The 12,193-nt window shown below is 41.7% G+C and overlaps 1 protein-coding gene across 1 annotated transcript in view; it reads left to right on the top strand.

Annotated features, from left to right (window-relative positions):
• The window catches only part of LOC143125423 (uncharacterized), a 31,261-nt gene that overhangs the window by 10,389 nt on the left and 8,679 nt on the right, over nucleotides 1-12,193 (top strand). The window contains exons 5-7 of the mRNA XM_076286873.1: nucleotides 10,957-11,052; nucleotides 11,173-11,265; nucleotides 11,686-11,757. Of these exons, the coding sequence (XP_076142988.1) occupies nucleotides 10,957-11,052; nucleotides 11,173-11,265; nucleotides 11,686-11,757 (261 nt within the window). The remainder of the gene's footprint in view (nucleotides 1-10,956; nucleotides 11,053-11,172; nucleotides 11,266-11,685; nucleotides 11,758-12,193) is intronic.

Here is a 12,193-nt window from a genome sequence, read left to right as displayed (position 1 = left end):
TCCGTACCCACTGTGCGTACCATCACTCAACAACGAGAGAAAATTTACCTTGTGTGTGTGTATATTCACACCATATTGGCCTACCATACCTTTCCAACTATGCACAGTATCGCATTAGTTGCATGCCATCAGGCTATTTACAATTTTCTATTAAGTAAAGTTAGTGAACACTTATCAAAATTAACGCGCACACATGTTTGAGCAGGAGAGAATACGCACGCAGGCACGCATAGGCTACTTGTTTTCTTTTACTCGGCTTTCTATATGGTTATCAGCACACAATGTTGAGCTAATTCACTAACTCAATACTCATCATGGATATCACAAGTTTAAACAACGAAAACAGAAAGGATAGAGGCAGCAACGCTAGAGGAGCTATTCAAGATGGGCAAGAACAAGGTTGGCTAAGCAATTGGTGTGCTTGTCAGAACGACTGCATTACAGCTGTTTAAAGCCAGACGTAGCTATAACACAACTAAAGGTAGCTTTAGCCTGTATAGGGATGTATAAAGTTGCCCAAATGAATAGGTAATTGTAGACGTTGTTGTTGCATTACTGCATGTGGATGTTGTTATGCTATGTATGCACGAACCTAAAGGAAAAATACTGTCCACGCGTGAACGTTTTTTTTTTTTTTTTTTGGGGGGGGGGGGGGGGGGGGTGATGGGTGTGCGTACCATAGCATTAATTCCTGCAGGCGCCCCTGGAAAGTGATAAACGAAGGGCATATTGGCAGTAACAGTCCCTCGTAATCTCGTAGTATGAAGAAATTGTATTTTAAGATTTTAAGATAAATTTGATTTAATATGCTTTCATATTAATTGATAAACTACACTTTACACTTCTATCATGGCATAGCCTACACCAGAATGAGCATCAAGTGGCTACTGATTATTGGTAATTTCCAATCCATTGCCAGCTGCTGCTTCTGCTTCTGCTTTGCACTGCTTGAAGTCTGATTATAACTTCACCGTACACACAATTCAACATAAAGACAATGGGTAGATATTAAGGGTATATTTAGGCCACATAATATAGGGTTAAATGTCACTTGTTTTTCCTCAGCTGACAGGCTGTCCTGCACTGACAAAATTGAGGCTACCTTAATGAATGCTATAGGTTTTTCTAACTTCTGCTCGATTCTGAACTATCTGCTTTGCTTGTGAATGAAGTTGTAGCCTACTTTTCATTGTTCAATGTGCTTGTTGAACGAAGCTGGCAAGCATATCCCTATTGGTTTCCCTATAATAATCACACTAAAGTTCTCAAATTGGGTGCTGGACGGAATGGGCAAATTAAAATAAGTGAAGGAAGTCCGCTACACCAATAGTTCCAAATAGAGTTTTATGTATTGTTTATAATATAGTAATTTAATAATACAATTAAATAACATGACTTATCAGTGTTTTCAAAAATGGATTTATAGCGTTTTGGAAAGAGCTCTTCATACAGTAATGCTAGGCTATATCGTTTTCAAGACAGTCTAGGCTACCCATATCTGGGTAAGTATTTAGTGATCATGCTTGCATATATCTTATATGTTAGCCTTTATATTAAGAAAAATACTTTGTGTCTGAATCCATGTCACCTGAAGCATGCTGGTTAAATATCTATTCAAAAGCACAGTGTCATGACCAACTTTTGATTCTTTGATTGGGAAAGCAAGTTCATTATTTTGGGCTGCTGTTTCATTAGAATTCCAGCCCAAAGTAACATGTAGAAATCTGCTGCACCTTCAAAACCAGATTACACAGGATTCGCTTACTGTACAGAGGAAAGAAACATATCCCCATGTTTGTTACGGTCTGCCGTTTATTTTGATATATGGTTTGCTATGTGTTGACTAAAGTGTTGCGTGAGATATACCACCGAGGGTAATGGGTGTGGAGATGGATGGAGTGCTGTGTGCAGATTGGAAATATGATTACATTTCACATACTGTATATCCGTTAACACGTTAATATTCTCGCAAACCGTTTATCACAGCACTTAACAGCCGCTTATATAATTGGAAAGCTCAGGTTCCGCGCTTCCAAGTGATATCTGTGTGATTTATGTGTGATAAGTACTCCATGAGCAATTAAACAGAGAATAATGGGTGTGAATTTGGACACATTTTGCGTCTGTCGGCCACATAGTCAGGGGTGGCCAGAGTTTATGTTGTGGTGGCCGCGGCCACCCCTGGCCACCCCTTGATGGCGCCCCTGTCTCTGTTGCTTTACTCTGTTTTATTGTTGTTATTTCAGTTGACACTTTGTTGCCTATTCTGTGTGCACAATGCGCTGAGGTGGACATTCATTAGACGCGATGTGCATGTTTTTTCGGCGAGATCCATTTGTCTGACTTAACAAATACCAGGGGCGGAAGAAGAGCAGAACCCTGTTAAGAACTAGGCAGGGCCTTGTTGAATATTCACTGTTTTTATGCAAATTTCACCAGTCAACATGATCACCAGACAAACTGGCACACCGGATAATTAATAGCAGTTTAGCCAGTCGCCTTCTATGTGCCAATGTGAAGGTTTGGATTAAATGTGTATGCTGTGGAGGAGCGTGTTTGTTGAGAGAGAGAGAGAGAGAGAGAGAGAGAGAGAGCGGAAGGAGAAAGGTCGGCCTACTTCTACTTTGGTAAAGTTGCACATAACTCTACAATGAAAGAGCTATGAAATTATTATTTATTTTTGGACAACATAGTTAAGGCTGGAGGCATGTGTTGCTTAAGCAGCCGCCTAAAATGTAAAGCGCTGCGGGACACACTGCCTGAGCTGCAGACAAATTAGGACTAAAAGCATACTATGCTCTATTCTGTTTACAAAATGCATCACAATTCATTGTTTATCTCAACAGGTTTTAATATTCACACGTGTATCGATTTTTGGCCGATTCACGGTGCAACGTCACGTCCCTACCTAAAACCTATTCTTATGCATTTGCCACGGGCCAATCCCTTTAGACCCTAAAATATCACTCTACCCCCATTAATCAAGGCCCAGCATGGGATCACACAGGGCAGTAAGATGCATTAGACTTGTAAATATTGTAGAAAATACAAGTAATCTGACTCCATTAAATTAGTAAATCACCTACAATATCTCCTGCAATATCTCACCTGCAATATATAAGCAGATGGTAGGTGCAATGGCATGGCACACCAGGAGTTATATGAATGGTATTTGAAGGAACATTTTATCACTGCAATAAACAGTAGCTTAATGTTACAGATGTCAAGTAAACTGACAAAGAGACAAAACCAAAAGGTTTTAGTATAACTGTAACCCATAAATGAAATAACTGGTTAGATACAATCTAAGCAGAAGAAACTAGGAAAACCTGAATGCAATGAGATATAAAAACAAAAACAAATCTGAGGCGAAAGAGTGAGAGAAATGGGAAGGAAGAGACAAAGAGGGTGAAAGAATAGAGGAGCAGGGGACCCAAGAATCACAAGAGCAGTAGCAAGAAAAAAAAAGAAGAGCAAAGAACAAAATAAACCAAACACTCTCTCAGGTATTTGGTTTTATACCCTAAAACCCATCCCTATGCATTTGCCATCAGCCAATTCCTATAGAACTATGGCACATGTATTTTAGATTGAAATGAAACCATGATCAGACTGCTGTCCACATAACAAGGATCAATTAGAGACCAAACATGAATATGTTTCATTAATACACAGTACAATTGTACATACTTGAAATATCACTCATCTTGATGCTCTCTGTGACCCTGGTGAAGAGCCAGATGATCTAAGGATGCAGGAGATGCAATCAAGGCCTTGGGGGCTTGATATAATCAGTAGATGGATGTAAACAGTTCAGTTTGGGAAGTTGTGGTGTGACTTGCCTTTTGGCCACCCGGGCAAATAATCCATTGTCCATTTAGCTGGATGTAATCATTCTCAGAGTAGATTTTGCCTTACAGTTCCACCTGGGATGCACGGTCAGTGTGCACAACTGCCAGAAGCTACTACTGTAGGTTTCCTCTCAGCCGCATCAGCTGCAGTGCCACTTGGCCTGCTGGCCATGTGCAAGCTCCAGGCCTGGCTCATCAGCCACTGTGTTCACCGTTTCTGCCAAACACAGGTGGCTCACAGTGGTCAAGCAGTGCTTGATGGCACCAGTTTTCTAGCACTCCCCTGACTCACTGCACACAGGCATGCCCTTGGGCCAGGTGAGCCACAGGCACATAGTGTCCACAGATGCCTCTCTACATGGATGGGATGCCCTGTACGAGGGCCAAATGGCCAGCGGTGTGTGGAAGAGCAGCACAGAGGCACCTACTGTAAACATCAATGTCCTGGAGCTGGACACAGTGCTCCTAGCACTGAATCATTTTTGCCCCCGGCTGTCCATGTTCAGATCAAAACAGACAATGTGGCGACAGTGGCATATAACAACTGTCAGGGTCCATCTGGCAAGGAGACTGTATTTTGGGCATCTGTTGTCACTATGTGCAATACACTTGCCTGCATGGTGCACAGAACACTGGCATAGATTTTTTGTCCAGGGGGCTTCCTGCACCAGTCAGTATGGCGCCTGAACCCTCAGATTGTGGTAGATATTTGGAATCGCTTTGGTGCCGCACAGGTCACCCTCTTCACATCTACAGAAACCACCCACTGCAAACTGCGGTTCTTGATTTACAGGGACAACCTACAGCTGGGGCTAGATGTGTTTGTGCACACGTGGCCGTAAATGCTCCTCCTGTAAACCTTTCCCCCGCTCATGATCATCCCAGCTCTGCCAGAAAAGGTATGTGCGGATGGCCACTGGTGATACAACTAGCTCTTTATTGGCCGAGCCAGCTATGGATGCCACACCTCAGGTCAATGTTGTGCGGGCTGCCAATGTTTTTGCCCTGATGTCCAGTAGGAGGACGTATGGCTAAACAAACTCTGCCCTGTGAGAGTGCTACGTGCCTACACCGAATGAACGTGCCCCCTGTGCAAGACGGAACAACAGTTTGTCTGCTATGGGACCCAGACAGTTGGCTGTTCATGTTTTGACAATGCAGTACCATGTCGCTTTGGAATAGAGAACACCAGTAACGCGCTATGTTTAAATGCACAGAGTTGGTGTATGATTTAAGACGACACTATCCTTTTGAGATTCACACACTGCATGAGTAAGCACACTCACAGTGCTCTGCATTAAAGTGCACTGATGGAAGTACAGCAATTGAGACAGTGAAAAGGTGAAGAATGAGCAGAAACTGTTTCACCTCCTTTAACCATTTTTTTCCTTTATCGATTTTTATTTACTTGCCTTTTCTCTTTCCTGAAACAAATAATCAAATCTGCAATTCCCTATGCGACAATGTGGATGTGGAGCAATATGGATCTGATTGGTCAGCAGTTGGCTGTTTAAGGCTGTGGCTGTGTGGATATTGTTAGCCCAGCAGTTCATTCCTGGTCTTGTACTACCACCTAGTGGATAAAAAATGCAACTGCATGAATAATACTCAAATAAGCTATTATTATTAAAGACTATTTTATTTATAACTCTAATCTCAAATCTTAACTAATTCAGTTAAAATTAAATCAGTTAAAATCAGTTTAATTAGCCTACTTTGTTTTTAATTGGAATGTCTGAACTGTATGTAATGAGAAGCAGTGCTGTGCAGCGCCAGGCAACACAATGTTTTGAGTGAACTATTGTCAGACGATCTGTCTCTATTTTCTTTTTGTCACTCACATTGCTCTATTTTGAATGAGAAATATGATGTAATAGAAGGGCATATTTGATGGATTCAGTTAGGGCTGCACGATTATGGCCAAAATGATAATCACGATTATTTTCATCAATATTGAGATCACGATTATTTATCACGATTATTAATTAATTTTAGTGACAAAAATATTTTTTCCCTAAACATGTTGGACTTGCTATCTGGCTCACCCAAATTCTTCCCCTTACATTTACTCCCCTAAATTACGGCAAATATAGATTTGACTGCGACTTCCAAACTTCCAAACAACTTTCAAACAAATATTTTGTGCGTGCTACTTTGTTAATATTTGGGAAAACGTTAACGGCCCACCGGAAATCCTCCCAACGCTCCCCATTAAAAGCTCTGCTTTTTGTGCATGAGTTTACTATAATAGTTTAGTCCAGGGGTGTCCAAACTTTTTGACTGAAGGGCCACATTGGGTTTTGAAAATTGGCCAGCGGGCCACACACAAATAATAATAATAATAATAGTAATAATAATGTTTTGTATTATTTAAATGACAAAGTAATTTTGTTGTAGAAAATTAATTTCTTAAGAAATACTGTTAATTTGATGCTGTTTAATTAATTTATAAATGGTGCACTGTCAGTTTAAGACTCTTTGCCAGCTCCACTCAAATATAGCCTATGGCTAGTGCTGTGCCTATGGCTGTGCCCTCTCTCCCACGCTCAAATGCGTCCCCAATTAAATGGACTATTAGCATAACGTAGTTAGATCTGCTGCAATGGAGATACTATGTATATCGATGTAACAAGCTGTTTTGATACTGACATTGTAAACGTTCTCTAAGAAGAGTGTAAAGCAGTTTGCAGTAGCCTAAAGTTAACCACAACGTCGTCTATCGCTGGAAAAATAGCGAGCGGCCTATGATAAACTAATGAATGCTCGGCGGGCCGGATTAAAGTGCGTGGCTGGCCGCAGTTTAAACACCCCTGGTTTAGTCATTCGTTGATATGTAAAACACTGACGTGTAGGCTACATTTTCATTATTGTTTACTCGTTTTGAGTAGGCTGTGTCTTGAAACGCATGTGCATAGGTTGCACATGTAGCTTATACAATACATAAATAAAATTCACGGATCCCGTCGTTAGCACAACTCTTATTACAGTATAGGCTATCGGAGGAAGCAAACAAGGACTAAAAGTTAACGTGATAAAAAAGGCATGTGTGGTTTACGTCATGTGTGTTTCACGGTATGAGTTGAGAGCCCTGCTTTGCTTATATTTTTGGTTAACTTAACTTGCCTTAAATCCGAAATATTTTCGAACAATGGATGATCCGCTTCGAGGGACAAGCTCTTGTCCTTTTGCTGTGCCACACATTTGATTTTTGATCGTCGTTTATTGTATAGTCTAACTAGCCTACTAATAGTTAACATAATGTCACTAGTCCACAGTGCATCCAAACTGAGCAGTGCATCAGGCTGAGCAGTGCAGGGAACAGCTGTCATTGGTAGGCTGCATGCAGGCACATGGTCAGACAGGTTTAAGGAGCGCTTGATTTGTTTTGTAGCGGAGCGTTCTATGGGTTGCCAGGTTGGTATGGGTAGAGCACGCATTTTAAATATCGCTCGATCACGCAAATTTGATCGTGGGAAGCCAAAATCGTGATCGTGATTAAAATTCGATTAATTGTGCAGCCCTAGATTCAGTGGCAACAATGAATTCATTGTTGAGGCTATACATTCCATCGATAAAACCTTTCGTTCGTCCTGGCAGGCTTAAGTTGTGGTGCTTACAGTTTGGGCTCTTGCCACGCATTAGGTACCCTTTGTCAGTGTAGGAAATTGCTGTTTTCAGAAGTGGAAAAATTTGAGAGAATTGCTAACATTGTTAGGAAATGTCTTGGGGTGCCACATTGTCTGAGAACTGTAATATTATACGGAAAGGAAATATTGAAATTGCCATTGAACAGCTTGGTGGAGGAGTTCAAATGTGCTAAGATCAGCCTAGAGATGACTCTTTCACAATCCAAGGATTCAGTCGTCAAGAACACTGTCCTAACCATTAAAACCGGTCAAAAGTGGAATCCCAGGGAAGCAGTGAAGCATGCTCAACGTGCACTGCAAAATCAGGATATTGTTGGGATGATGCAGAATGGAAGAGCGGGACATGGTCTTGGTAACAGTTGGAAAGCATGGGGTAAGTCCACAGCACAGGAAAAGAGACAGCTGACCAGCTTTGTTTGCAAACAAGAAGAGCCAACTAGACATTCAACAGCCGTGTCTCAAGCAAAGCAAGGACAATGGATGAAATGGCATGATGTTGAGAAGAAGATCAGCTGGAGAGAGAAATGGGCCATGATTGCTAACTGCATTAAATTCATTGTAGGAGCCACTTCTTCCTACACCACAGAACCTTAGTCAATGGGTGGGTGAAGATGAAAGTCATAAGCTATGTATGGCTCATTGCTCTTTAAAGCATTCTTTCTGGTTGTAAAATAACCCTGACACAAGGTTGCTACACCTGGAAACATAATCAGGTTTTAAAATTACTTTTGGGTTTGCTTGAGAACAAGAGAACAATAGAATAACTCTATGCCAGCAAATGACAGGGACTGTGGAATTTTGTTTGTATGTGAGGGGGAAGAAAAGTGGCCATCGGGCAGATACAAGCAATACAAGAGGATGGGGCAAAGCGCGGCATTGGAAACGAAAATGTTGGAAGGCAACGGCAGGTTCCACAGTGTATTGTTGTCACTGCTTTGAGACAAGGATATGGTTTTGTATTCTGGGAATGTGAGGAAGCCTTTGAAAGGAAGAAGTCAAAGTATGCAGAACTGGTAGAAGAGGCAAGAGAACGTGGCTGGCAATCACACACAAGACCAGTGGAGATAGGTGCTAGAGGCTTTCTTTAGCAGTCACAACACACACAATGCCTATGCTAGATTTTGGTTTTCGAGGACGGTCAGTGAAAAGAGCTGTAAAAAAGCTATTGTAGGTTGCTGAAAAAGCAAACAAATGGCCATGGCTGAGGCACTCACAGACTACTTGGGAAATACCCGTGAAACACCCGTGAAGGAAGGTGCCTGCTTGATAACCCCATTGAAATGCTCTTGAAGGTTGTTCTGGTGGTGATGTTTTTGCCCAAAGGTTGACTTGGTAAATTTAGTTTTTGACGGAAAATTGTTTGTAGATTGGCCGCTGTGTGAAATCCCTTACCTATAGTACTGGCAGGAGTGACAGGAAGCAAGTGTCAGAGAAAGATATAGGGTGGGATGGGGAAATGACCGTGGGTCGGATTCAAACCCGGGTCCCCATGGGTGGGCATTTAGACCCAAGTGTGGTACGGTTGCTAAGTAAGTATAAGTATAAGTATACTCTTTTGATCCCGTGAGGGAAATTTGGTCTCTGCATTTATCCCAATCCGTGAATTAGTGAAACACATACAGCACACAGTGAACACACAGTGAGGTGAAGCACACACTCATCCCGGCGCAGTGAGCTGCCTGCAACAACAGCGGCGCTCAGGGGAGCAGTGAGGGGTTAGGTGCTTTGCTCAAGGGCACTTCAGCCGTGCCTACCGGTCGGGGTTCGAACCGGCAACCCTCCGGTTTCAAATCCGAAGAGCTAACCAGTAGGCCACGGCTGCAGTCACCTGTGCCATAGCTCCGCTGGGTCATGATGTTTGACCATTTTGAGATGGTTACACTAGCTTGTGTGGTATGGAGCCATACGAATCCACCAAGCCCAGCCACTGCACTGATGAGTTACCCTTGTTCTCTCTGTCATCTTTGATGAGCTGTCTGACTACTCACATGTGTTCCAAACATCCTGAGATGTATGTGATGCCACCCTTCTGGACTGATGTGTTGATGAAGTTCGTTAAGAAGCTACAGAGGCGATTGGAAGTGACACTGACGTTTTTGGTTTTGAAATTCATCTACGAGATGATGCAGAACTGATCAATCTGCTTGAAGTTCTCCCCTTTTGGGATCAAGACACCTTCAGCAGCTCTCCACTGGGCTTCTCCTGATTACCCAAGTGACGTTCCACAGGTCCATCAAGCGGAAAAAATGGAGGAAGGACATGCACATCCCCAAACATATACTGGTTACAGAGACAAAATAAATGTTGGATAAAACAGGTAGAAAAATAACTTGCACACCGGAAAAAAGCTATGGAGCCCCCCTGGGGACAGGGTGGGCAATATTTTTAGACCGCGCTTTTGCGTTCCCACGCAATACTTTTTGCGTTCCCTCGCAATACTTTTGCGTTCCCACGCAATACTTTTGCGTTCCCTCACAATAGTTTTTGCGTTCCCTCGCAATACTTTTGCGTTCCCTCGCGACAACTTTTGCGTTCCCTCGCAATACCTTTTTGAGTTCCTCAGGATCATTTTTGTTCTGTTGCTTTGCAGTTTCAACTTGGGCTCCATACATTTCAGTCCCCATTCACGCATCGCTGTCAGCATGTTAGTTCATGGTCAGTGTCATATCAGAGCGCACAGTGAGTGAGTGGGATCTAGTGGGGGGAGAGGTGGGGAGAGGGTAGGCTAACTCAATGCACACACACACACACACAGCAGACGGCAACATGGATTCACGAGAGAACGGGATCCGTGAGAGGAGAAATAGTTGCTGCAACTTGCACAGCTGTGAGGCTCCTTATGAACTGGCATAACTATAGTTGCCAGCCTCACACAGTAACATTAAAGTGAGGATTTTAAAGTATCGTTTGTCCAATTCGACATGGGATGTGGCACGGCTCACTGAGGAAGCAGCAGCATAGAGTTATTGTGAGGGAACTCAAAAGTTATTGCGAGGGAATGCAAAAAGTATTGCGAGGGAACGCAAAAATTATTGCGAGGGAACGCAAAAGTATTGCGAAGGAACGCAATAGTGCGGCCTAAAAATATTTACCAATGTGACCCTTCCCGGGCTCCGTAAAAAGCTCCCATTAATACTTTAATGTGTGTGACGTTTCTTCAGAATGCTTGGAAGCAGCTTTTTAAAAAAGCAGTCTGAAGAAGAACTTGATCACTCAAATAACTACCCAGTTCTGGTCACATGCTTGTAGTCAAGCTTGTATGTAGCTAGCTATGTTAAGACCAATGTTCCCTCAAGTTGATTATGATTACTTCTTACGTAAGCTCTCTGGGATACCTAGCCCTATGACTGCTACTGTTTACCTGTCAGTAAGTGTTGTGTACTGTATAATATTACCAAAAATATATGCAATTTTTGGTGTAGTAACAACATACAAAATGTGTATTTTCTTATCTATAGACATAAGCCAAAGAGCCTTGAAAATGCACTATGTGCTGGTCTTTGCTCCAAGTATCTTAATGTTCACTGCATTTGTGCTGTGGGGCGTTATTGAGGGTAAGTGTTGTCATATTATCAAAAAAGTATTTACATTTGATACATTTCCCATCTCATTTATTAAGGATGGTTTGATTTTTAGTGTTGTAATGATCTCTTGTCTCTTGTCTGTAATTGTAGGATTCCTGGGTGAGGTGGTTACCTGCTCAACTGTCAACCTAATTCGTTTCATTTTACTATTCAAGACATGTCTATATCAGGAGAAACTCCCAGGTTTGAGAATTATTTTGTTTGTTTGGTTTTGGTAGTTCATAATTCAGCAGTACATTCTGCAGTTTCAGAATTGTCAAATTTTCATCACGAACCGGAACATACTCCTTATTTCTCAGTACATGATTTTCATGAACAAGATGTATAGACTATGAACAAGATGTATAGGCTTGTCATAGCAGGCAATTATAACAACTCATATCAAACTTCATATTTTTTCAGGAAATTGCTCACCTTATCATTAGTTTCAAACTCACTATCTAATTATACTGATATTCTTAGTTTAGAGGATGATATTGATTTTATTGTCTGAAATTATCTTGAGGCATGATTTCCTTCTAAATTATTGTTCTGTAGTCTCTCTTGGCTTTAATGTTTTACAGTGTTTACATCTGACATTAACCTAATGTGTTGCCCCTACAGAAATGATTAAGACCATCATCAAGACTGGATTTGTCTTTGAGTACTTCATCATTGTCAGCGTTTTGTATTTTGGTAAATATTCAGACACTTTGTGTGTAGTATGTATTGACAGATCTGAATCAAGACTAACTAGATGTACCGCAGAGCGGTACAAAATATGACCGCCGCCCAGTCCAGCACATTTTTTCCACAAAAAGAAATCACGCTGAAAGGCCTATATGATTCTAACTGTCTCACTAAATTGCATTATCCACACTCACTTCTCACTGGTATCTGCTAGACAACAAGTACCAAAACATGATTAGTTCATAGATTTCACATGTAAAATTCATTTTATACAACCCCACCTCCATCTTGCCTGTTCATAATTATGAGAAATTCTTGATTGTTTGTGTTATGTTTATGTTATGTGTGTGGGTGTGTGTGTGTGTGTGAGTGTGTGTGTGTGTGTGTGTGTGTGTGTGTGTGTGTGTGTGTGTGTGTGTGTGTGTGTGTGCGTGCCTGCGTA

The sequence above is a fragment of the Alosa pseudoharengus genome, unplaced genomic scaffold (assembly GCF_046254945.1).
Source record: "Alosa pseudoharengus isolate Yale_2024_CS ecotype anadromous, Long Island Sound unplaced genomic scaffold, YU_APseudo_1.1 YU_APseudo_1.1_scf_16, whole genome shotgun sequence".
NCBI lineage: Eukaryota > Metazoa > Chordata > Actinopteri > Clupeiformes > Clupeidae > Alosa > Alosa pseudoharengus.
This window is presented reverse-complemented; position numbering and strand designations above follow the sequence as displayed.